We start from the raw sequence: 27949 nt of genomic DNA, 5'->3' as shown, positions 1-27949 counted from the left end.
ATACAGTACTGTTGCATTTATGACATACAATATATACGAATATACAGTACTGTTTAACAGAGATCCTAAAAGAAAATATATACATTCGAGGGGGGAGTAACTGTACATTAGGAGGGGGTTGGGTGGGTGGGTGGGTGTGGTTTGGACATTTACGGGGGCCAGTTTCGCATTGCAGCCTCCCGTAGGTGCTCTTTGAGGGCGGTTTTGAAGGTGGGTAGGGAATCACATTATTTTACGTAGGGCGTTCCACATTGTTGTGGCATAATTGCGAAACGTGTTTAGTCCCTTGTTTGAGCCGAATCTGGGCTGAACATGATTTGTGGAACTCCCTCTGGTGTTGTGGTCGTGGAATTCACTGACCTTTGGGAAGTATTTCGACATGTACATGGGTATCTTAGTGGTGTAGTGTATTGTAATATGATAATAAATAGGAGTGGTAAAAGGCATGGGTAGAAGGTGATAAAAGGCATGGATAGAAGGTGGTAAAAGGCATGGATAGAAGGTGGTAAAAGGCATGGATAGAAGGTGGTAAAAGGCATGGATATAATGTGGTAAAAGGGATTGATATAAGGTGGTAAACAGCATGGGTAGAATGTGGTAAAAGACATGGATAGAAGGTGGTAAAAGGCATGGGTATAAGGTGGTAAAATGCATGGATATAAGGTGGTAAAAGGCATGGATAGAAGGTGGTAAAAGGCATGGATGGAAGGTGGTAAAAGGCATGGATAGAAGGTGGTAAAAGGCATGGATGGAAGGTGGTAAAAGGCTTGGATGGAAGGTGGTAAAAGGCTTGGATGGAAGGTGGTAAAAGGCTTGGATGGAAGGTGGTAAAAGGCTTGGATGGAAGGTGGTAAAAGGCTTGGATGGAAGGTGGTAAAAGGCATGGATGGAAGGTGGTAAAAGGCATGGATGGAAGGTGGTAAAAGGCATGGATAGAAGGTGGTAAAAGGCTTGGATGGAAGGTGGTAAAATGCTTGGATGGAAGGTGGTAAAAGGCTTGGATGGAAGGTGGTAAAAGGTTTGGATGGAAGGTGGTAAAAGGCTTGGATGGAAGGTGGTAAAGGGCTTGGATGGAAGGTGGTAAAAGGCATGGATGGGAGGTGGTAAAAGGCATGGGTGGAAGGTTCTCACCCTCATGCTAGAGCGGCGGAGTTTCTTCCTGACGTCCCTCCTGATGTCGTTGACGGCTACAGACTCCAGCTGCTGGTAGCGCTGGATCTCCTGGTTGATGGTTCCCTCACTGGCCCCCAGTTTCCTTTAAGACAAGGGAAAAGGGAGAACGGGGAATTAAACAAGGGATGGGTAGTGGAGTACTCTTTAACACCGGGAAAACAAGTAGGCCCACTCAATAAATGTGTTTGGATTGTACAGAGCCGGAACAAGTCACCGTACAGCAGCCCAAATGAGTCTGATGTCTTCCAACAAAAAAGTATGTATGTTTAAAGTGAGTGTGTGCATGTGGATGTTGTGTGCAATGAATGTAGAATGGATGAGTTAATGTTACAGTGAGTCCACATTGAGCAACCCCCCCCCATGTGATGCTAGACGAAGTAAAGATGCAAAAGAAAACAAAGCAATTAAGTTGACGATGAATGTCTGAAAGCCTGCTTTGTGTGCAAACCCTGTGAAACATTAACAGATCGATTTGTTTGTGTTATTATGAGTTGCTTTGGAATGCATTTTTTTATTGAAATGGGATGGCACAGATAGTTTTACGTGATGAGTAACAATGATGGTGAATTGCTTTGGAATGCTGAAATGTATGGATCCCAAATTAACGTTCCGACGGCCCGTCTGCGGTCTGTCTGCGTCACTGTTATTGTCCCTCAACCAATACATCGGTTGAATGCCATATTTTGTTGTATTTATTACAGTGTAGTGGGTTCTATAGACATAATTCACCATTGTATTGTTTTGATGTGTTGATGGGGCACTGTCACTTTAAGGAGGTTGGTTTTGGGGTTGGGCTGAGAGAAGCCAGCAGAGTGGTGAGCCTCCTCAAGAACCCTCCGACTCGGGATAAATATCGCACGATCAAGTCTCATCTATTAAAGACATTCGAACTTTCCGATACCGAGCGGGCCAGCCGGTTGTTTTCTTTGCAAGGGCTCGGTGATAGCAAACCATCGGAGCTCATGGATAGGATGCTGAATTTATTGGGGGAGCACAAGTCTGATTTCCTTTTCATGCAACTTTTCCTGCGGCAGCTGCCTTCTCCAGTTCGGGCCGCTCTGGCCAACACCACTATTATAGACGATTGCCGCGCTCTGGCCGAGGAGGCTGTTTTTTTTGGCTGGTCAACAGCACTGTGCAGTGGCAGTTTTCCCAACCCAAGCCTTTGTTTCACCGCCGGGAGACTGGAATATCACCGCTGCAGCGACAGCCCCTCGCCAGCAGCGTGACGCGTGGCTGTGTTTTTATCATGCACTGTTGGGACCTAAAGCCAAGCAGTGCCGCCCGTCGTGCAGCTTCAGCGGGCCGGGAAATGCCCGGGCCGGCGCTCGTTAGTGGTCATGAGCGTCGGTCGGGCTGGGAGGCTACGGTTTGTCCAGGACACCATCTCCGAGTGGCGTTTCATGTGCGACACGGGCGCGCAGAGGAGCGTCTTGCCGGCTTCTAGAGTGGACATCCTATCCGGTGGACACGACCCCCCCATGGAGGCCGCCAACGGCACCCCCATCCGTACATACGGCACCAGGTATGTCGAAATGTGTTTTAGTGGCCAACGGTTTGGCTGGGACTTTATCACCGCTAATGTAGCCGTTCCCCTTCTAGGCGCAGATTTTTTGTGTGATTATGGACCGTTAGTGGATGTAAAAAATTGCAGCTTAATTGATGCCATTACGTTCTGCTCTTATGCTGGTGCTCTTGGAGGTGCAGGCTCCATCATCACCGCTTTTTTCAGCCGCCAGTTAAGCGCCAGCAAGCGGAGGTATAGCACCTTCGATCGGGAGCTCCTCGGCCTCTACCTTGCCATCCGCCAGTTCACGGCCTTCGTGGATCACAAGCCGCCGACGTTCGTCATGGCCAAGGTGTCTGAGCCATGGTCCGCCCATCAACAGCGACAGCTCTCATATGTCTCAGAGTTCACCACTGACATTAAACATGTGGCAGGTAAAGCAAACCTTGTCGCAGACTGCCTCTCCCGGGCTGTAGCGGGCGCCATCCACTTGGGGCTGGATTACACCTTTATGGCGACGGACCAGGCTACCGACCCTGAAGTGCAAGATTTCAGGTCAGCCCCCTCAAGCCTGCGGTTAGAGGATGTGGTTTTTGACAGCGCTGGCACCACACTCCTGTGTGATGTTTCTATGGGGCAGCCCCGCCCCATCATTCGCACAGGGTGGAGGCGGCGTGTTTATGACGCTGGCCACGACTAGTGTCCGCCAAGTTCGTCTGGACTGGGCTTAGGAAAGATATGAGAGACTGGGCTGACTCCTGTGTGGAGTGCCAGCGCGCTAAAGTGTACCTTCACACCAAGGCCCCCCTGCAGCACTTCCCTGTACCTGAAAGGAGGTTCGACCACGTGAACGTTGACCTAGTGGGCCCCCTGCCCCCCTCACACGGCTTCAGTTACCTCTTTACTATGGTAGACATGACTACCCGTTGGCCGGAGGCAGTTCCACTGTCAGCCACGACGTCCACCGAGGTGGCCAGGGCCTTTATTGGAACCTGGGTCGCCCGGTTTGGCACTCCAGCCGACCTCTCTTCAGACCGGGGCCCACAGTTTACGTCCGAGCTCTGGAACACGGTCGCCAAGAGCCTGGGCGTGAAGCTACACCGGACTACGTCATACCACCCGCAGGCCAATGGGTTATGCAAGCGATTTCACCGCTCAATGAAAGCAACACTTCGGGCCAACCTTACTGACAGCGGCTCGGTCAACCGGCTCCCGTGGGTCATGCTTGGTCTCAGGACGGCCCCCAAGGAAGACCTTCAGACCTCCTCTGCCGAGCTGGTTTACGGTCAGCCTCTGCGGGTGACCGTCATCCCTAACATTACTGCCCCCTGGTCTGCAGCCCAGCAGCGGACGGCACTTCTGAAGAAGGCTATGGTCTTCACACTGGTCCCCACCTCACAGCATGGCCTCCCCCAGTCGCACGTCCCTACAAGTCTGCGGTCAGCGGAATATGTTTTCATCCGTCACGATGCCCATCGGGACCCCTTGCAACCTCCATACAACAGTCCGTTCCGTGTCCAGGAGGCTGGAGACAAGTACTTTGTCGTGGACATGGGCGGGAAGCTGGAACACATTTCCATAGACCACCTTAAACCGGCTCACATGGACTTGAGCAAACCTGTTGGACTGGCCCAGCCCCCACGGCGGGGACGACCGCCTACCTTGCCCCGACTTCCGAGTAAGGCCCATGAGACCCCCTTGCCCCCTATCCAGTGCCCAAGTGGCCGTAGGGCCCCTAAGGTTTTCCCTACAGAGGCGCCGGCCTCTACAGGGGTCAGGCGGAGCAGTTATGGCAGGGTTCTCCGCCCTCTTGTTCATTGACTTCTTTTGTTATGATGAATTCTGGGGGGACGTATGTAGTGGGTTCTATAGACATAATTCACCATTGTATTGTTTTGATGTGTTGATGGGGCACTGTCACTTTAAGGAGGTTGGTTTTGGGGTTGGGCTGAGAGAAGATGCCCTGGTGGGATTTCATTGATAAAATGTTTGGTTACTACGAGCTGTCAGAGGCTAGCATGGCATAGTTCTGACAGCTGTCACTTGTGCTATAAATGAAATAAATTACACACAGCTTTGTGTTGTCGCAAGATATAAATTGTGCGTTTCTCCTTTCCGACGATTTCTACAACAGCATTATTATAATTATTTAATTCAGAAGATGTCTGTAGAATCAACAATCATTTTCAATCATTTTCACTGAGTTTATTGGTGCAAAATAAACTCAGTGAAAAAAAACACATCCCTCCCAGTTGCAAACATTATATCGTGCTTTAACTTTCATAATCAACGTCTTTTTGAAGTTTAGAAGCAAAGCACCTTTACTGTCCCTTGTCGGCCGTTCCAGTTTACTTTGTGAACATTCGCGCTGCGTAATCATCAGGCCGCTGGGTTTGTCTGTTGTCATTTATTTATTTATTTATTTATTTATTTATTTATTTATTTATTTATTTATGTATTCATTCACTGTCATTTGCAGTGTTTGTGCAGTGCTTTTATTAATTTCCGGACTTCACAGTGACTACTATACATGTAAAACGTAATTGTTAATGATAGAAATATTGTTGTGACATTGTTGTATTTATTATCATAATTATTTAATACAGAGGATGTCTTATTATAGCAATCACCATGATTTCTCCCAAAAGAACACGGGCACGCACCAGTCAGTCCGATGAATGCCTTTCAGAGTTCGTAAATCCAAATCCTCGATAACCATTTATAGGCAGTTATGGTGTTATGAGTTTTAATAAAATCATGGAACATAATTGTTTGTCCATGTACTGTTATTCAGCAGTAGGTGATTATGAGCAAACACATTTCATTAGTTTGGACATTTTGATTCATTACATCAAGCGGAGAACTGAGAAATGCAGCACTACTGATGAATGAAGTTATTTCAAAACATTCAGTAACAGATAAATTAATGACAACAAATGTAATGGATATACCATATTGTGTGTGTGTGTCTGCCCAGAGGGGCACTCCTTAACACTTTGAGAGCCCACCACGTGATAACACGTGTTATCAGCCCGCCCCCTGAATGCCCACCACGACAATTAGCGTGTTATTTTTTTATTAGCGATCTGAATTCATATTTCATCAACGGAGTCTCCCGTTGGTAAACCAGCCCCATCAGGAGCTCAGATGTGAAAAAAGCGCCCCCTATCGTCTCCCAGATGGTAATGCACCCTTTTGGAATGGACTCAATGAAAATGGATGAGAAAAGAAAAATACGGAATCCACATTTTACTTCTCAGGCATGTACCCCGAGCCGATCGGATTCATTGTGGACCATCAGAACAGCGTGGAATATGTGTTTACAGTATGTAGCGTTGGATCAATAAAAGCGATCGATTTTTGGAATGGCGATCAGGAATTAAAATGATCTTTTTGGAGAACATCTGATCTGAGGTAAGGAATCTATTTTACAAGTCTTGGGATAATCAGAGTTGTATTCGCTGATCTCTCAGCGTTCGCCCTATGTGTGTGTGTGTGTGGGCGATGGCTTTGAGGAAATCAGAGAATCGATTTTTCAGATCGCCTATATAGCGTCATACGTACACATATACTATCGATAATCTAGCGTTTATTTGAAAACTATTCATAAATAGGCCGAAAAATGACAACGTTCTAGAATATTCCAGTACAGGGCGTTTATCAAGGAATCTTTTTATTTTCCTTGAAAACGAGGGCTTTTCAAAATGCTATAAAACGGAAATGAACCGATAAAAAAACAATCCGCTTCGACAATGTTGACTGGAAAACGAGTCATTGATAAGCGACGGGCAGATTAGACACCATAATTTAAAACATAGATTAGGCGTTATTAACGCTAACATTGAAGTGGATGCTGGGCATTCAAGCACTAAATCGTGCGCCCCCTGCTGGCACTGAAAGTGTTAATAGGGCTGGGTATCGCCACTGATTTCCCAAATCGATTCGATTAGATTCACAAGGTCCCGAATCGATTCGATTTCCGATTAAATTAGATTCCGTTTGACAAGGTCCCGAATCGATTCGATTTCCGATTAAATTCGATTCAATGCTATCAAATTTAAATGGTTCAAGGAACCCTACACATCCACCGCCATAAACGGCTTACGACGGGTTTGCTGGTCATGCGAATTCCGCCAAGCCACGGTGTACGACGTTATTGAGATCATATTTCATTTTTATGCCATGGTATTCATAATTCCGCCACCCAGCCTCGGCTGAGACAGTGGGACTTGGCACAACCGTGCAACGCTTCAATACCGCCGCCTGGTGGATGATCGGGCGAGTTACAACCGGAAATGGATCTCTGGTAATCTCGGTGCATCTGGGAAATCCGTCCGGCAGTCACATATTGTTGCGGGACTCTAGACACACATCCGTGTATATGGATCGCTGCCATAACTCAATAATCGATATGATTTGGGCGTTTATTGCGCCATACAAACCGGAAATGGATCTAGTCGATCGACGTCAAATAAGTAGGATCTTTTTCCTCCAGTCTCATCGGCGAACGGTAAGAGTACAGTAACGTTACTTTCAGCTTGATTGTTTATTCTTTTCAATGCAAACCGCTCTGATCAATATATCACCCATACTACATAAAGCATTTACTGACGATCACGGAATTATAAACGACCCCCCCCCCCCTTTCATCCGCGCATGATGAGTCATAACGTTTAGGATCGTATTCAGTTGGATTTGTTATATTATGCGTTTAGGCCTATAACTAGCGTTCTAGGAATTACTGCAGAAAACGATAAAAACATACTTATATTCTAGACGGTATTTTCGTATGAATATATGAATGAAAAAGTATAACGTTCCTACATCCTGAACGATAGATAATCGATGTTGAATGGGCCATAGTAATGTCAATTTAGCAATACAATTTAAAAAGTTATAGCCCTGCAAAGAAGGTGAACATCTCCATAGGCTTAGACTGGTGGCAGTGATCATACATTGATGGATAGAAGCGTGGCAGGGAATGTGTTAACATGTTGCATTGTTAAAAATATCAATGTTTACATTAAGAATTTACTCAAGCAGTCACATGAATGTGCTTTTTATTGTAACATTTGCTTTTGCATGTCACGTCTGGGTGATGTCTCATTAAGTGGTTTCGTAGATTTGTTGTATTTCCACAATCATTATCTATGTCTGTCACTATAGCCAATGGAAATGCTAGAAATTGTCACGTGGGCTGGGAGAACCAATGGAAAATACCTACCCGAGGCCAAACTTAATGGCAGACTCCTGGTCTACACCCTCCCCAGACCGACAGTGGGGCAATGCGCGCAACGACCAGGAAGGGAATTGGCATAACGACTAAATTGGGGGATGCATTTTTTTTAAATAATAATAATTATTATAATCGATCGATCTTGGGATTTTATGAATCGATAATCGCTAATTCAAATGAAGATCGATTCAGAATCTGGAAATAGATTTTTTTAACCCAGCACTACTCCTTAACACTATCAGTGCCGGCCGTGTTTTCCTTTTTACCCCCTTGAATGCCATCATCCACTTCAATGTTAGCGTTAAAAACGCATAATCTATGTTTTAAATTATTATGTGTCTAATCTGCCCGTCGCTTATCAATGACTTGTTTGCAGTCAACATTGTCAAAACGGATTGTTTTTTTAATCGGTTCATATCCTTTTTATAGTGAATGTGGTGTCAGCTAATGTCAGAAAGGCACTACACTGCTGTGCTAAGTTAACGTGACAGACGAAGACGAAAACTGACCAAGATGGACAGGAGCACTTGGATTGGTCCCCGGGCGCAGCCCCACATGTCTGGGAAATTTCATCTCAGAATCAATGTGACCCCCAAAAAAAATGTGTGTGTGTGTGTTCCTATGTGTGTCACCCATCTCGCATGTGTGTGTTCGCTGCATAACAAATTATACAAATGTGTGCTACAAACAAGACTTCTTTTTCTTCTTCTTGAGAGGTAAGCCTATGGAAATGACAGTGTGAATTAAGAGGATAACTCTTACTTGAGGTCGTCGATGACCTTGGCCTGTTCGTTCAGCTCTCGTATGTCCACCAGCCTCTTGGTGAACTTCCTCCCACGTGCGTCCACCATCTGGTTACCCGTCGCCATCTGCCTCCTGGGGTCCACTGCCTCCTGTTTGGCCAGAGACGCATTATACACAAGACCCATTCTGTATTTATCTTCACGTCAAAACACCAGCTGATTACTCCCAAATGTGATTCAGCAAAGAATTAGCTCCTATAAAACCCACGCACACCATGCCGACACCATCACCACTCAAGAGTCCTGTTGACCTTTTGCACCAATTTCAACCACCCTGCTTCTCACGCTATGGAGAGGAATTAAACCATGAACGGGCGAAAGAAGAACCAGGATAAGCTTTGAAGAGGAGCTGCTTTCCTTTGTGACCATAACATTAGCTTATTGGAGGAGGGTAGTGGAATATACGCAAGCCCTGAGTGGCAAGTGAGGACAAAAAGAAACGTCTGATCTAAAATGTTTTCTCTCCTAAAAAAAAAAAGGTTTTCCGGGATCAAGTTCTACAAAGTTCTAAGATCTATGAAGGATCAAAAGACAACCAGGAATTCAGAAAAACATAAGAACAAAAAACATATAATATAAATGTTGGCAGATTTCCCGGCAAAACCTTTTCCCCTCCTGTTTTTAAGTCATCATATTGAGACAAGCACAGGAGATAGATACATGTCAAGAAAGAACAATTGAGATCAGACTTGGATCACCAGAGTAATATTATTCTCACTCAGGGCTTCGGTAGACATCAAATGATTTTTTTTTCATTCCATACAAATCACCAAATTCCTCCTTATTTTTTTTGGCATAAAACATAATTCCTCAGCATTTTGGAATCCAACAACCTGGCACCGTGCAAAAGCTTGGCATGATTGAATGGTAATTGCACCCCGGAAGTGATGATTTGAGTCCCAGAAGAGAGTTAACATTGTGGATCGACTACATACACAGCCCCAGGACAGAGGTCTGGAGGCCCTGGCAGTGCCCGCTCGGAGACAAGGCGTGGCACAATTTAGGTAGTCGGCCGGGACAGAGATACTCTGGGGCCTGGGGCTCAGGCCCAGGATGTGGTTTACCAGACGCTTCCTGAACGTCAGCCGCGGGCTGAACTGTTCCTCTGGACTCTGAAAACAATGGCATGAACATATAGATGGATGGCTGGCAGCATGGATAACTATTAGCTATTAACCTCAATAGCTTTGTGACAGGTGACCCATACAGGCTTTCCTTCAAACATATCACAGTCATATGAATTGTCAAAACGACGTAAATGGCTGCATTTATATAGCGCTTTTATCCAAAGCACTTTACAATTTGTTCCTCACATTTTTACACATGTTTTTTTTTTATCCAGGCTCAGGAGGTAGATCAATCGTATGGCAGTCCGGAGGTTCCCGGTTCGATTCCCGCTCCTCCCGGGCAGTGTGTCGAAGTGTTCTTGAGCAAGACACTTAACCCCTAATTGCTGCCGATGAGCAGGTTGGCTCCTTGCATGGTTGCCTCTGCCATCGGTGTGAGTGAATGGGTAAAATGTGAGGAACAAATTGTAAAGCGCTTTGGATAAAAGCACTATATAAATGCAGCAATTTACACATTTTTCTTTTTTACTGGAAGATTTGTCTGAATTGTTCTGCTGTAAATTCCACCTCATTCTCACACTACAGCTGTAAAAAGATTGTGTATTCAAGTGTGAAAAAACAAGCAGCTATGCATTTAAATTGGGTGGGAAAATACCTTCACACACACACACACACACACACACACACACACACACACACACACACACACACACACACACACACACACACACACACACACACACACACACACACACACACACACACACACACACACACACACACACACACACACACACACACACACACACACTGACCATGTGTATGGTGGGCGACATAGTGTCTGCGTCGTCCTCGTCCGAGAGGTCTGCTATATTGACGGAGTTAAGGTCAGCGATGTCGTCTACATCCTCCTCCCCCGTCAGGGAGGTCAGCGTGGTGCCCAGTGCGTTCAGACGCTTCCCGATGTTGGGGTCCATGTGAACATCTATACCACACATCTTCCACAACACATTCAGGGTCCAGGTGCCAGCACTATTGCTTTCTGTTAGGAGGAGGAGGAGGAGGAGGGGGAAGATAATGGGGAGGAGGAGGAAGAGAAGGAGGAGGATAAGAGGGAAGAGGAGGAGGGGGTAGAGAATGGGGAGGAGGAGAAGAGGGAAGATGAGGAGGGGGAAGAGAATGGGTAGGAGGAATAGAAGGGGGAGAAGGAGGGGGAAGAGCATGGGGAGGAGGAGAAGAGGGAAGAGGAGGAGGGGGAAGAGAATGGAGAGGAGGAGGAGGAAGATAAGGGGGAAGAGGAGGTGGGGGAAGAGAAGGAGGAGGAAGGGGGAGGAGGAGAAGAGGGAGAAGAAGGGGGTAGAGGAGAAGAAGGGGGAGGAGGGGGGAGGAGAAAGAGAAGAGGACAATATGCCAGTGCCACCATGTGTTAAAAATGAATAAATAAATACATAAATAATATATATACTGTATATACATATATATATGGGCCAGCTTAGAAACAGAGGCATCATTGTCTAATACGTGTGTGTGTGTGTTTGTGTGTGTGTGCGCGTGTGTCTGTGTTTTCAACGTTGTAGCAATACAAAGTGAGTGATGCTTTAACACTTTGAGTGCCAACGACGAGATTACTCGTTTGTTCATGCCGACCGTTCAGTGCCAACGACGAGAGATCTCTTTTTTTTTATTAGCGATTTGAATTCATATTTCATCAATCTAGCCTCACATTACCACTGCAAACTCTCTCTGAGCTCCATTGGGAAAATACCGCCCCCTATCGTCTCTCCCTGTGGTACTGCACCCCTTTGGAATGGATTGAATGAAACGCATGGTGGAAAGAAAATCCTGCTTCCTCATTTTACTTCTCAGGCAAGTCACCCGAGACGATCGGACTCATTCTGGAGCCTCAGAACAGCGTGGAATATATATTTACAGTACTCAGCGTTGGATCAATAAACGCGATCGATATTTGGAATGGCGATCAGGAATTGGAGGGAATCTATTTGACCAGTCTTAGGATAATCAGAGCTTTTTTCACAGAGATATCAACGTGTGCCCTGTGTGTGTGCGTGTGTGTGTGTGCTGATCAGGAAATGAGATGATCGATTTTTCAGCCCACTTCTATAGCGTGCATAAGTACACATAATACTATCGATAATCTAGCGTTTATTTGAAAACGATTCATAAATAGGCCGAAAAATTACTACGTTTTTTTGTGTATTCCAGAATATTCCAGTAAAGGGCGATTATCTTTATATTTTCCTGAAACTTTCAAAAAACGAGTTTTTCAAAATGGTATAAAACGGAAATGAACTGATTAAAAAACAATCCGTTTCGACAATGTTGACTGCAAACAAGTCATTGATAAGCAACGGCCAGATTATACACATAATAACCATAATTTAAGATGTAGTTTATGCGTTCGAAAATATGAGAGCTCTATCGTTGAAGTGGACGCTGGCATGCAACGGGGTTCTGGGGCACCGGAGCTCCGGCACGGAAAGTGTTAAGAGAGCTGTTCAGGGGGATTTTTGGAGTCTCACATGAGAATGCTGGAGAGTTTTTAGTTCATTTTTGGCATAGTTCTGGAGTAACAGAAGAGAGAAGGAGAGCTAATTTCTAGGGCTGTCAGTTTATCGCGTTAATTAGATTAATTAATTACACCGCAAATTATCACGTTATGAAAATGATTTTTTTTTTTTTAAATAAACAAAAATACCATATTTTTTATATGGTCCATTTGCATGTTCTTGGTATCTGATTCTAGGGACATCTATGGATCTCAGGGAATGTATTCCCAGTGTCAGAAATACTGTGTGTTACTAGGCTTAAGTAAATTGTAATGAACCAAATGAGAATATCAATACAAATATCTTTGACCATGCAAACATTTACCAGACCTGGAAAATCTAAGCAAATGAATAAATGGAAGATGATTAAACAGAAGGTTTTGTAGATACAGTACTGAATTCTGCCATCCGGACACATGCCATTTGAAATATGATTATAGAATATAGAATATCAGGCCTAAAATGGTTATGCGATTAAAATGCGATTAATTAGATAAATTAATTACAAATCCTGTAATTCATTAGATAACTTTTTTTAATCGCGTGACAGCACTACTAATTTCCTACATTTAAGTTTTGTACCAAAGTAACCCAGCTGACCTTAATGGATATCATCACCCTGGCTGCTCGTCGTAATCATGTATCGGTATGGAGGAATAAATACCCACAACAAAGTTATAATGGATCTCCCTTTGGCTTTCTGTAGCTCAGCTAAGCTAATAAGAGTGGATAACGAGTGTGGTTATAACATTAAACTTGTGTAAACTTACCGTTGTGTTTGCTATTTTATTGAAATTATGTTTTTAAGTTGCAGCAAATGGCTTTCTTTATTGCACTTTTTTGCCACCCCCTAGTTGCAACTCAGTGCCATGTTATTTGAAGTCCTGGGACAACCCTTGGAATGGGTCCAATGGAACTTTAAATTCAGATAAAAATCTACAATCATATTGTTTCAGCTGGACTTGCCTGCAGACGGTTGCCCTGTGGTCCTGGAGCACACTTCATATGTACCATCAGGGACAACACCTACAAAACAACACACACGTCAGTATTTCAAAGGTCTAGCATGCATATTAGGGAACCACACAGGACAAACAAACTCTTTCAAAACTGGTTTACTGTATCAACTATTAGATATAGGTCCCTCATATGTAGGTACCCGACAACGGGATGCCCCGATCACGTTTTTTGCCACCAATACCGATCACCGATCGTCTATGAGCCATATCAGCCGATACACTGCCGATACCGATCGCTTTTGGTTTTGTTATATTGTAAAAACTGGGATTTGGGTTAATTAATATTTATTAAATAATTATTAGTAACCTATACATAATAAAAAATACTATGTGCCTTTGGAAAATCGAATTGAGCTGAATTCAATGCATTTGAACCATTTTCATATGTATTATCAGCGCCAAGCTGCCACAACTAATCGAAATTCTCCGCTCTCTGCAAGCAGCGTCTGTCTGCAACGCATGTGACTGGAGCCACGGTCTGTGTGTGTGACTCTGCTTTGGCCCAATCACCTTCCCCCACCGGCACCCTGTGGGTCTGCAAATCAGAGGCAGAGTAGGGCGGGGTGGACGCAGGGCAAGCTTGGTTGTCTCGACTACCTGGAGCGTGTCTATGCTTTAAGCAAGTGGCTTGTCCTTCCGCGTTCCCGTTTTGCGCTCTGATTGGCCACGCCCGTTTCTGGTCATGTGACATGTGCGCTAATCGTGGGACGGCAAGTTCTGCGCCCATTTCCGGGTCTAACAGCCTGCAAACTACCTAACGCCTAGTTTATCACTGGTTACGCTTAGGCGACTCTTTCGCAGTTGCTTAAGGTTAGAGTTTGGAATCAGGGCAGGCGTTCTATCGCCATGCTCTAAGACAAACTCTAACCTTAACCAACTTCGAAAGAGCGCCTAAGCCTAACCGTCCAAAAACTTGCCGTCCCACGATTGGCGCACATGTCACATGACCAGAAACGTGCGTGGCCAATCAGAGCGCAAAACGAGAACGCGGAAGGACAAGCCACTTGCTTAAAGTATAGAAGCACCTGGCGCACTGTAGTGTATGGGTTAGCGGGGCTCCGTCGCCTCGAGTCGACTACACTTAGTAACTAAAACTATTACTCTCATGCTCGCTCGCACTAACACACGCTCTCTCACGCTCGCACACACACACACACACACGCTCGCTCACTCTCTCATTACAACTCCGCTGAGAGTTGTCTTTCTGTTATGTTTTACGTGCGCGTCATCGATCGTTTTCGCGATCGGCAAGTAGCAAGCATTATCGGAATTCCCCAATCTCATATTTATACTGATCATCGGCCGATACCGATCGCTGGCCGATCGATCGGGGCATCCCTAGGTATATCCTAATGGGCAACATTAAAGTTCACAATCAACCAAACCACTGTTAGGCCTTCCCCATGAATATTCATACACACTTTCAAACTAAGGGACTGAGTGTATGAAATACACACACAAACAACTTTGATATAAATAGTCTTAAATATATATATTTAAAAAAAGGTAAAATGTAACACCCAACCAAAGTTATAGTCACGAATATCGAATAATTTAAAAGAAGAATATCTAAATCTCACTTCAGATGAACTTTGAAGTCTGAGTTGAAATAGAAATGTCTAGACTAGGCATAAGCAAGGCCAGATTAAGACTTCAGAGGCCCCTGGGCCAGATTCTTGTGGAGGCCCCCCCACACACACGTGCATGCACGCACAGTGGCGTTTTTATATGTCACTTTAAAAATATATAGAATACCGTAATTCCTCTAATAGTAACACCGGCTTGTATTTGTTTCAACTGTAGTGGATACCAGGCTTGTATTAGGAGGAGGAACCAGCTCATTCGTGTTGGTGTTGAGGCTGGGCTGTGGAGATGCGGCGGGCGTATACGAACAGGTGGCACTGGCGTCAGCCACTGGTGGTGGTGGGCCGGCTGAAGTTGAACTAGAGGCTGCCGCTTCCTCTTCTCTGTCGCTAGCATCAATAATAATAACAACGTTAGCATTCTCGTCCTCTCTGCCCGCGGCGCCTGGCTCAGCCTCTTTAACGTTGCTGCTACTAGTGCTAGCCAGGGGGCTATCCTCCTCCTTACGTGACGGGGTGAAAAAAGTAGCGATAGTTGGTATGCTTTGCCGAAGTAACGCGCTCTTTCTGTCCCTTTCCTGTTTAGACTTTAACTTAGCAGCTCCGCTTTCCCACCGTTTTACTTTTTTATCCATGTTTTTTGAGTGTCACAGTCTCAATTGATCATACAGTACTACTCGAGACGAGTCTTAGCCTACTTGATCAACTTGCAAGTGCAATTCTCGCGATCAGTGGTCACCTGACCTGACCTGACAGTGACCCCTGGACCTGGACGTCAGTGTCACGTAGACTCAACGTCTCTCACCCCTCATTATCAAACAATTTGCAATACAAAAAATTTAATAAAAATAGATAGAGAAGAGATGAGATGATACTAGTAGTCACTATAGATGCTGTGAAAGTAAACGCTGGATGAGGATCTGATTATATATATATTTTTTTTCGCATCTCTTTTTTTTTTTTTTTTACTAGTGTGTAGTGTGGAGGCCATAGGCGCCTGGCCTTAAGAGCACGCGGAGCAGCTGCTCTCCCACTATTGAACTTGGGGGAGCAAGGGTATGATCTTGCCCCACCACTTTTTGATCATATGAAAAATATGATATACCCCCCCCCCCCAATATATAAATCTAACCATAACTACGTAATTTCAATCAAATTAATAATACGCAATGACACTTAATAACAAGTTTTTAAGTTTCCAAAGATTGCGAACCCCCCCCCCCCCTGCCCCATTATGGTTTGATCCAGTTCCTCCCATCTCCAGCGCGTAGACCTTGGAGCACAGCGCTGCAGTCTGGCTGCAGGTAGGCTGAGTGTAAATCAAAGCCCACAGAGTGTGTCATAATATTGGTGGCAGGCAGGCAGGCTTTTCCAGTAAGTTGTTCAAATAAAAGGATTATGTTAGACATAAGTTACTATTGAGTGGTAGTAGAACTTCTACGGTTCTACCACGCAATACAATAAAAGTGTTTCACGGTCCCGAATTGCGATCTGGTCATACGGTTTCCTCGAATAAATAATAACGTTTCCCTCTCTGGTTGGCGTTAGCTTTAGTGCTAGCCGCTAGCTAACGTTATCTAGATATGTGGTGTGAGCTGGATGACGTTAACGCTATCTATATGGCAGACGAGCAGGGCCGGATTAACGACGGCCGCGGCCCGTGGGCCTATAGTGACGAGGGGCCTCCATTTTTTTTTTTACTTTTTTTTTTTTTTTTTATTATTTTTGAGATCGATGTCATGATTGTGCACTGCAGACTCAGAGAGGAGGCAGAGAAGGAGAGAAAGAGACACAAGATTTACAGGTAATGGAAATATATCTTTTTTCTCTTTCTTATTAAAAACTTGGCCTATTTGAAAGGAGATTGATTTAATAAAAATGAATGAGCGAAAAATCAATATACAGTGTATATACAGTATAATATATTATTATTATAGTAATTGGCTATCATACTGCAATATAAACTGAGTTTTATAGTGAAAAGAGCAGCTTTATTGGTCAAGATTGAAGGCTCTATATTGCAGGAAATTGCACGTACAGGTTCATTAAATTAAAAAAAAATTAAAAATACAAAAAACCTTGCACCCCCACTTTCAACTATAACTAGGCGGCCATGGTGGAGGCCCCTAGTCGCGTTATTTCTAAACCTAGCCGCATTTCTGGCAAGACGCTCTCTGATTGGCCGACGCCTGTTTCTACACTGGTTAAGCTTGGCACTCTTTCGAAGTTGGTTAAGGTTAGAGTTTGTCTTAGAGCGTGGCGATAGAACGCCAGGTAGTTTGCAGGCTGTTTGACGAGGAAATGGGCAAAGACACAGCTCGTCACGCGATTGGGCAAACATGTCAGTGGCCAATCAGAGAGCGTCAGTCAGTGCCAATCAGAGAGCGTCTGCCAGAAATGCGGCTAGGTTTAGAAATAACGCCCCCTAGGGCCCTAGTCACTAGGGGGAGCTCGATGATATCCGCTATCAGCACCGACGGGTCCATGCTGTCTGTCATGAATAATGATCCCAATCTGCCTTATTCGTGTCAGGGCTGTGTCTATTCTTTTACCAATGGATTTCCATTTCCGCGTTCGCGTTCTGCGATCTGATTGGCCACTGACGTTTCTTAGGCGACTCTTTTGAAGTTGGTTAAGGTTAGAGTATGGAATCAGGGCTGGTGTTCTATCGCCCTGCTCTAAGACAAACTCTAACCTTAACCAACTTCGAAAGAGTGCCAAGCTTAACCAGTGAAAGAAAGAGGCGTCACACGATTGGCGCTACCAGAAACGTCAGTGGCCAATCAGAGCGCAGAACGCGAACGCGGAACTGGAAATCCGTTGGTAAAAGTATTCAGGCGTCGGGGCTGGGATGTGGAGATGCAAGTTTTGACTTTTTATTGCTGTTTTTACCTCAAACGGAAAACCTCAAACTCTTATGAAGAGGAGAAAAAATACTCAAGATTAGCCACTTGCAGACGTACTGTATATTTTAGTTGATGAAATATTTTTGTTGACTAAAATATTTTAGTTGATGAAATATGTTTTCATTCAGTGTCACAGTATGACATTGATCTCCAAAATAAGAAGAAAAAAAAATGTGGGGCCTCTAGTGACGAGGGGCCTCCAAAAGGCCTCGAGTGACGAGCGGCCTCAAAAAAAAAAAAAATTAAAGTTAAAAAAAAAAGAAAAAAAATGTGGGGCCTCTTGTGACGAGGGGCCTCCAAAAGGCCTCTATAGTGACGAGTGGCCTCAAACAATAAAAAATTTAAGTTAAAAAAAAAATTAAAAAAATGTTGGGGCCTCTAGTGACGAGGGGCCTCCAAAAAAATTTATAAAAAATATAATTTTTAAATAATTTATTTATTTATTTTTTTGCGGCCCCTCATCACTAGAGAGGCCCACGGGCCGCGGCCCGGTCGTTAATCCGGCCCTGGGCATAAGCCTAGCTCTGTCTGTATAAGTGGTTCTCAAACTAGAGTCCTGAGACCCTAAGAGGTCCTTGATGAGTCCCAGGGGGTCCCCAGCTAAACGATTACTTATTTCCTTCAATAGAAGTCAAACCAATAAGCAAACATATACGGGTTTCTTTTATAATAAAACACAAGATACTTGTGCCCCAGTATCGGCTGGGTGGCGCAGCGGACATTGCGCTCGTCACCAACGCAAGAGTAAGTAAGTAAGTAAGTATTTATAAAGCACCTTTCATACATGTCATGTAGCTCAAAGTGCTGTACACAATTATAGGCATATATAACGATAAAAGCAATAAAGTCATAGTGATCAGTTAAGATCAAAAACACGCCTTCAGCTCAGAAGCTGAGAGACACCGGTATCGAATCCGGCTGTCAGCGTTGCCTCCGGCTTGGGCCGGCCGTCATACTGACTCAATTGGCAGAGCCAGCGGGAGGGGAGTCGATGGGTGGTAGTCTGGTCGTTGTAAACAGCGACTCCTACAGGTCGGTCAGGGCGCCTGCACAGCAAAGACAGGAAAACGGCGGGGGCAGTGTGAGCCTCCTACACGTTACTCCTCGCCTTTAGGGGGGCTGATTACAGACATGGATTGCCGGTAGTAGCCTGTTGACCTCATTGGTTAACTATAAAAAATAATGTCAAAGACGTTGGTAACGTCATGTCAAGTCCCAGTCCAACATTCAACACAAGACGTGGAAGCAGATGTACCTAGCTACCTACTGTAACTAGTTTAGTAATAGTGAATTTGCCAGTGCTGATGGGCAACAAAATTAAAAAAATATGTCGTGGCCTCAAAATAGTATTTTGTTACCTCAAAATGTATTTACCGTACTTTTCGCACTATAAGCCGCACCTGACTATAAGCCGCAGCAGCTAAATTGAATGATGTGTACATATATAAGCCGCACTGGACTATAAGCCGCATGTGTTTTAATGTTTAATTACCATATGTAAGGAGTGGAGCCTGAGGCTTAATTTGACTCAACACGGGAAACCTCACCCGGCCCGGACACGGAAAGGATTGACGGATTGATTGCATGGCCGTTCTTATATTGAGCTTTAAGTTCCCACCTCTACAGAGAATGACTCCCATTGGGACACAATACTGTCGGACAAATAACATTAACTCATTTACAAGTTGTATTAAGTTTAGCAAATAAGGGAACAGATAAATAACATTTCAATGCAGTAAAAAAAGCAATATTTTGATTTTCGGGTTTTGTCCACATATAAGCCGCACCGTTATATAAGCCGCAGGGTCGAAAAATGGGGAAAAAAGCCGCGGCTTATAGTCCGAAAGGTACGGTTACCTCAAATTAATCAATTTTGGGCCTCAAAATAATATTTTGTGGCTTCAAAATAGAAAAATATTTTGTGGCCTCAAAATAGTTACCTCAAGTATTTTGTTCCCTCAAATTAATAAATTTGAGGCCTCAAAATAATATTTTGTGGCCTCAAAATAGTATTTAGTTCCCTCATGATTTGAACAAACCTTCACTCACTGGAAATGTCTTTTTCCCATAGATGGATATACGAAAATGTGAGTCTCTCTCTCTCTCTCTCTCTCTCTCTCCCTCTCTCTCTCCCTCTCTCTCTCTCTCTTTCTCTCCCTCTCTCTCGAACACAGTGAGCGCTCCGTAATATGATCATGATCATTATGATCGACTGGAATAAAAAAATATATAATAATAAGTTACTACTTACATACTGTAGTTGTCTCATTAATACTGTAGTTGTTCATTAATGTTACCTAAATGTCATAAGTGAATTGTATAGAAACAACTCACCAAAATGGACTATTGCACAACTGATCCTCCAAGGGGCATCTACCCTCATTTGTTACAGAGTTATCGAATGTGGGACTAAATGACATCTAACAACAGTTATCTCAGATGAGGGTCCTAAATGAAAACATTTAAAAAGGGAGCCGGTGGTCTAACATGCATCGATTTGGGGGTTCCTTGACATGACTACTTACTGTGTATCTGCAGTGATCCACTTACAGGGTTCCCACAGACATTGCAGAAAAAATTACTTTTCCAAGCACTATTATTCATTTTAAAAGGGCATTTAAAAGGATACAATTTAACTTTTAAATGCATTTAAATTTTTTTTAATAATTAAGAAAAAACATGTATGACCAATTTCCGACAATTAGTTACAGTTTAGATAAAAACATTATATTTCTTGATTCAGAACTATTTTATCTAGTTTTTATGAACAAAACTTTCAATGCGAATGGTTGATTTGAATTTCAATGACTTTTTAAGCACCTTGTTAAAAAATGGGCTGTTATCAAGGAATTCCAGGCCTTGAAAAAACAGATCAAGCACTTTAAGCACTTCAAGGACTTTGTGTGAACCCTGCACTCACAGGCGTTCATGATCATATCCCCACGGATCTCCGGTTTCCAGTCGTCCCAGGACGTCTCGAAGCCCTCGGCGAAGCGGATGCAAAAGTTCTTGAAGTGTCCCTTGCTGACCAGGGACTCCGAGGAGCAGGCGGTGATCAGCGTGCTCTCGATGGTCAGCACCAGAGCCGAGCCCGTGTCACAGTCTATGCTGTGATTGGCCTACAGCGAGAGGCGGGAAGACAGGAAGCATCTTAGCAACCATAGCAAGGCTAATAAATGTAGGCCAAGTCAGCCGTCCAATGAAAAATTGGGGGTATGGTGCATGCTCAGATTGCGCTGGTGGAGTGTTCGGGGCGATCCAAAATGAATGGAAATGCGGCCAAATTGTACCTGCGCATATTATGTTATACTCCAATGATCTCCTCGAGCAAAGGAGGAAGTCTGAGGTGGGCATCCATCAAATTCATGTGTTCAGAGTAGTAATAGACTTACTGGTAACACTTCAGTGATTTTCGGAATCCATTTCAAATACACAGGACAGGTGACCACAATAAATAATGGAAACACCTACAATACAGTACAGTGTGTTAGGCTACAGAACCACAAGCTGCCAGAATAGCTTTAATGCGGTTTAGGCATAAAGTTTTTTTTTTCTTTTTTACCCCTAGCTATTTCTTATTTACCGATTTATGTTGTTGAACAGTAATCAATGGGGCCATGCTTCTGTCTGACTGAGGCTCACTGAAAACGACGTTGTGTGCACTCTGGAGTAACTTTCAATGAGCCTCAGTAAGATTGTACAGACATGAGCGTGACCCCATTGGCGTTGCATTCTGTTGTGGCTACATTTCCGGAGCTAGTGAGGAACAGCATGTATTTAGCTGAGAGAGGACTCTACTGATCAACATCATCATTGGTAAGTGAGAAATGGGGTTAGGGGTCCAGAAATCTAAAGAACTATCCCTGTAAGTGTTTGAATCTCTTGCTGTGGGTTCTGTAAACAGCATCAGTTGGAACGTTTTGATGAGTTTTTTTTATTGGGTTGAGATTAGGGAATATATAGTTGAATATTCTATAGAATGTATTTTTTTATTAATTGATTAATGGTGCTATAGATAACGTTTTTATGTAGATCAATCTTTTAAAAACATTTATAAATCCACAGAGCTTTTAGAAAGTTGCGGAATAAAAGTATTGTTTTCCCCCCCAAAAAATATTGATTAATTCATTAATGTACCCCTTTCCCTACTTCCCATTTCCCCACGTGGAATGCACCCGATTGGATAAATTACATTCTGGTGCTCTAGTGTGACATCTAGTAGCCAAATGTTATCTATAGCACCGTTAACTATTATCAACGCTCAATCTCCTTGACAACAATGCGGACATTCAGCATGGCCACTGGGACCAGGATGAAACATTTAGAAAGGCTGGTCCCAGTCAGTGAGCCAATTGTGTTTTACAGCATCAGTGACCAAACCTTTAGGAACCTTGGTTCAGAAATAAATCATTACAGGATGAAGGAGATCACTCAAAATGACCGTGTAGTTATGTCTATGAGTGTACTTAACCCACGCCCAGAAAATACAACCGACACCATCATCACAACCACATGACTCCCATTCATTTGGATGTTTCCATTATTTTTGGTTATGTACAGGAACTGACATCCATCGCATATCCATCTTCTAGAGCAAAACTAAAATTATAATAATAATCACAATATTCATTACACACCCATAAAGCAAACCGTCAAATGAAGTGTTACCAAGCTTTCAGGTCTGGAGACATTTGTTTCATAATGTGAGAAATAGATCAGCCCTTCAGAAGTACTTCATTTGATACAGCCTGTCATACGCACCATTACAAACCGCTAGGTTTGGTGTAATTTCAATTTCATCCATGTCACATCCTTGTTTGGAATATATGGGTAATTATAATCTTGATACACTCGCTGTCATCTTTTTAGAAGAACAAATGACGTTTCAATCTGAATACATAACGTTACACCAACTGACATAACCCCTTGATTTTAATATTCATGAAAGAAATAAGCAACCCAGAGCCCTCACACCACACCAAGCTTCATTAGTGGTGATGCCAGTTGTTCTGCGACTGTAATGTGACTGTGATGTGACTGTCACAGGGTGCCATAACCTGCCACGTTAAATGATCATTCCTGTTTAATGACCATTTTATATTATCCTCAGCTTTGCCACTGAGAATTAACTGGTGAAACTGGTATACATGGTTTGCTTCACTAGTTAATAACCACACGCACTCTTTGCTAACTAGGCAAGCAAGCACCTCATATTGCATGACTCAATTTCATCACCATCAATCGAGTCAAGGACAACATATTGTTTTATGTGAAATGAGGATTATAGAAAAAAAATAAAAAAAATAAAAAAGTGCAACATGTTCACGCTTGGCCACACTACTCCCAATTTACAGGTACCTGAAAACCGAACCATGTATTCCAATTTCACCTGGTTCTTTGACTACCTATAGGACCATCTGAATGTCCCATTAAAAAAACTAAACAGAAACATCAATTACCCTGTAACAATGGATCACTAGCTAAACAGTTAAGGCAGGTTATGACAAGTGTGCTCTTATGACAGGCTGTTCCAAGAATGAATACGGTAACATCACAAAGTGTTCACAAGAGGTGAAGTAGACAAGTGGGTTACTTTTCGTGCATATTTTTGCTGGCCTACAGTTCTGCTGGCTCCAGCCTCAGAGCGGATGCCATCCATAGCCGGTATATGTCCTTTCTATGGAGATAAGGACAAAATAATAACTGGTAATATGGGTCCATCGCTATGGAGACAGCAAGAGAAGTGATATCTGTCGCTTTCTAAGAACATAACAGGGTATATCCGATTAGAGACCACGTGGCGACTGGAAGTATGGGACCTCTCCATGGAGACAGCAAGAGAAGTGATATCTAATGTTAAACCTGTCTAAGTACATAACTGGATATATCCTTCCTGTGTTGATACAGATAACAGAATATCAAGAGTTGCACGCCCTCAAAATCAGCCCCATAAAAAGGGGAAATATTGGCCCATCCGGTGCTCTCAGGATGTACCCCATAGGGAAGAATGGTCATTTTATGTGTGAGTGAGAGTGAGAGATAGAGATAGAGATAGAGATAGAGAGAGCTTAGCAGTCAGTCAAGCAGCGAGGTAGAGAGGAGAGACAGACGTGCAAGCGAGGGAGCACAGGGAGCAAGGCACCTGAATATGAATTCATTAATGTACATTTTGAATTCAATCACATCATTACGGTTCAATCAGTTAACATAACTGGTCATTGGTGACTTGTTTACAAGATAGAACGGACATCTTTTGTTGGCTTAGTGGCAAGTGATTGCGTTGATGCCGCACATCTTTCGTGTCACGGGTATTTCCCATTAAAAACTACTGGAGTGTCCTCCTCTCCGACTGTATCTCAAACACCTGTCCCGGTTCCCCCAAATCCATCCTTATTGGAAATGTGATACACCCTTTAGCTGCATGGCTTACTCCTACTCCACTCTAATCCTGTCCAAAGGGGAATCCAAAAGGGAAACTTTGGAATGCTGGAATAAGAGAATGCTTAGAGCTGGTCGACAGACGCAGCCTCTATGACACCTGTGATGTATGTATCATCTGTGTCCATTCCAATAGACTTATCTGGATTATTTTTAGTTTCTTTCTTACTTTCTATTTTATTTTGACATTTATTTCCCCCTTTAGCCTTCGCTTTTGTCCTCTCGCCAGGCCGTCATTATAAATATGATGTTGTTCTTAATTGACCCGTCTGGTTAAATAAAGGTTAAATGAAATAAAATACTAAATAAATTAACACTGCTTACCTGGGAGGCGTTGGTGATGGGCAGGCAGATGCCCAGGTCATTGACGGTCAGCTGCAGGAAGAGGAGGCTGAAGGCCTGGGCGGATGTCTGCTGGATGCCCGGCAACTTATCCACCACCTCCTTGGTGGCCATGTGGATGTCCTTGTTCAGCGCCAGCCGCTGCTCGTTCCAGTTGTCATAGGCTGCCTTGTAGTTGAGCCAGAAGAGCACCGCTGCGGACGGCGAGGAAGGGAATGAATGTCATCGAGGTTTTCTTCTCCAGTCAGACGGGAAGATAGATACCAATTTACTCTCTGTGTGCGTTCAGTAGAAAGATATCCGGCTGCAAGCTAGCCTAGCTTAGCACAAATGAATGGAAGTGGATACGGATCAGCTAGCCTAGCTGTAACCTCTCCTGGAGTGTTCTGTATCTACTTCTATTAATTTGTGCTAAGCTAGGCTAGCTTGCAGCCGGATCACTTTCTACTGAACGCACAGAGAGGACATTGGTATCTATCTTCTTGTCTGACTCTGGAGAAGATGGTAAGCGCATTTCCCATAATGTTTTGGCGTGTTCCTTTAACACTGGAACAGAAGGCCTACTGCACTTCTGTGGACCACTGCCAGTGCGGTCATAAGACCCTCCGGTTAATGTCTTCCCTCCCTGCTCTAATAAGTGTGCCCCGCCCTTGTGTGAGCTCTTTTCATGCAGCCCGAATAATATCTCAGCTTTATAGGCCTGTTCGCTATATACGGCAGACTCAGTGTGTGCGCGCATCAAGGGGGCAAAAGGAACGTAATCCTGGTCAGAACAACGAGGCAGACTACAATATATTTGCATTTGTTAGCCATGCTAGCGATCTAAACAATCAATCCATGCCAAAGCTAGATATGTAAAAGGTGAAAGACAAGTGGCAAAATTACATCCAGCCGTTTTCCTTTGAAACAACTTTTAGTCAGGGGAGTGTCATAGTTTCTCCATAGAGGCCCATCATACTTTTGTAGCGCAGCAGGTAGGGGGCAACTTAGTCACGTGACTCAATTGGTATTGCTGATTGGCTCGAACATGGTATGTTTGTATACAGCGAACATGTCTATAAAGCAGCGGACATGATGCGTATACTGTGTATGCACAAGTTATTATCATTATAATTTTTCTTTTAAAGGCACATTGAACTGCATTTGAGATATTATATAAAACCAAGTGTTAGCCTATGGTTGCAAATAAGGGGACGTTAGGTTTTCACCATTATAGTTCAACGTTTTTTTAATAATATGAATGAACTCTTCATGTCCCCAGTTGAGTCACACAGCGTGGGGAAGTCCTGTTTTACCCACAGGAATGATATAATAGATAATAGGTATTCGCTGGCAGCTTATTCATTTTATCTACTGTAATTGTAGCAGTAATTGCATTTTTATTCGTCATAGAATGACAACTCAGGACCACTTTTAAACAGATAAATTATATTCATAATTCATATTCTTGGAATTGGCCTCTGGAGGAGTGCTCTCAGTGGAGGAGTAGGAGGAGGTGCGGAACAAACGGCTCTATACTCAAATCCATACTCATCTACTGCCTACATCCGTCTTATACTGTACTTATACCTACCTTCATTATACTACCTATATGGAACCTTTAGTTTATTCATATAACACTGTATAATGACACTGTACACACTACACACATATTATACATATATATATACTAGATTGGTTTATTATCTTAATGTGTTCATACTTGTACCACAGTATATACCGTATAGTACTGTACATACATTAACTTACCATATTTATTCTGTAGCTTTCACATATATACACATGTTATACTGTTTACTACAATGCACTTCACTGCCTTTGAACTCTGGTTAGATGGCCACCTCATTTTGTTGTACTATTACCACTATATACTACTACAACAATACATTTATTCGACTCTCTCTATGGTCAGTTTAGGGCCACGATCTTAAACCCCCCTGGTACATTTTGTAATTGTGTTAACTGATATTAACTCTGTTCTTATCTGTGATTTGCCTGCATTTTATTGTTTTTATTATATTTTTATCTATGCCCAATTCTATTGATGCATAAGTGTTTTTTCTTTTTTACAATGTTTTCCTACCTTTATACTCATCGGTTTTAATTATTTATCCTTAATTGTAATCTCAACACAAATGTAAATGAGGGCAACCTCAATTTGTCTTCGAGGAGAACTAAAGGTTTGAATGATTTCCTGTTTAACACTTTCTGTGCCGTTCACGTAGTGCTACGTTTCTGTGGCCCGACCATTGAGTGCCGGAAACGTAGATCTACGTTTCTGTTTCGGTATTTCTTTTATTCGCTATTGCCATTCATAATTAATCAGGGAAGCCTGTGCATGCTGTACTGAATGTGTCTGAGATGGCAAGCGGTCAACACTCCGGCAAAACAAGCGATTGTAGGGATGGCTTGGACAACTGACCCAGCCCACCCGTTCATGTGCAATGCCAGATAACGTCGGAGACAGGATTGCTCTGGATATCTGGAATGGCGATCAGATAATTGGATTATTTTTTTGTATTACATCAGAGACAAGGTAAGGACTCTATATTACCGATCTTACGTTGATCTGATATTTTTTTCCCTGCAATTGCTCTGTGTCTGTGTGTATGTGTGTGTGCTGTGTCCCATTGGCAGTGATCACAGCATGGAAGTGCGCCCCGCTGCAAGCCCCCTTTCATGTATGCACGAGGAAACATACCGGTAATACTAATAATCTAGCGTTGATTTCAGGATGATTAGATAATCAGGCGAAAAACGGCAATGTGATAAGTGCATTTGACTAAAGGGCTGTTTTGATGGAGTTCCCTGGAATTACACAGGATCACTCTACCACTATACTCATATTCACCACGGTATAAAACGGAAATGTATAGATGAAAAAATAATCAGTTTTTTGCACGTTGACCGGAAGAAACCCACTGACAATCAACGGCGTTATTAGATCCATAGCTATAATATAAAATATAGGTTTAGCTCTACAAACAAGGTGAGTGTTTACATGGGGTTAATGGGCAGCAAGGCCTATGCACTTCCCGGAAGGGGGCGTGGCACCCAATGTGTTAAAGGTATAACGTTACCCATTTTGAGAAGCCAATCATATTTGTAACTAAATGGCTCCACTAACATTGCTAACAAATGCTAATAATTTATATACCTAGACCATTTCCATTTGGTAGGATAGAAGGTTTTGCAAGGGATTATCAGTTAACGATATATAAGTAAGATAGGCAGAGAATGCACTGAACAGAACTAGTTGGCCTTTTGGGATGTGAGATGGAACGTGGACATTTTAAACTAGTCCTCCA

General features: G+C 43.3%; 1 protein-coding gene across 1 annotated transcript in view; it reads right to left on the bottom strand.

Annotated features, from left to right (window-relative positions):
• kiaa1109 (KIAA1109) overlaps positions 1-27949 on the bottom strand; it is a 347797-nt gene that overhangs the window by 76845 nt on the left and 243003 nt on the right. Inside the window, exons 59-65 of the mRNA XM_084310762.1 lie at positions 24624-24835; positions 20782-20980; positions 13320-13379; positions 10602-10828; positions 9655-9831; positions 8679-8809; positions 1132-1255 (exon numbers count right to left, since the gene is read on the bottom strand). Coding sequence (XP_084166888.1) covers positions 1132-1255; positions 8679-8809; positions 9655-9831; positions 10602-10828; positions 13320-13379; positions 20782-20980; positions 24624-24835 — 1130 coding nt within the window. The remainder of the gene's footprint in view (positions 1-1131; positions 1256-8678; positions 8810-9654; positions 9832-10601; positions 10829-13319; positions 13380-20781; positions 20981-24623; positions 24836-27949) is intronic.

This window comes from Notolepis coatsorum (genome assembly GCF_963971535.1).
Source record: "Notolepis coatsorum genome assembly, chromosome: 3".
NCBI classification, from domain to species: domain Eukaryota; kingdom Metazoa; phylum Chordata; class Actinopteri; order Aulopiformes; family Paralepididae; genus Notolepis; species Notolepis coatsorum.
The sequence above is the reverse complement of the archived record's forward strand: the minus strand, read 5'-3'. Positions and strand labels throughout refer to the sequence as shown.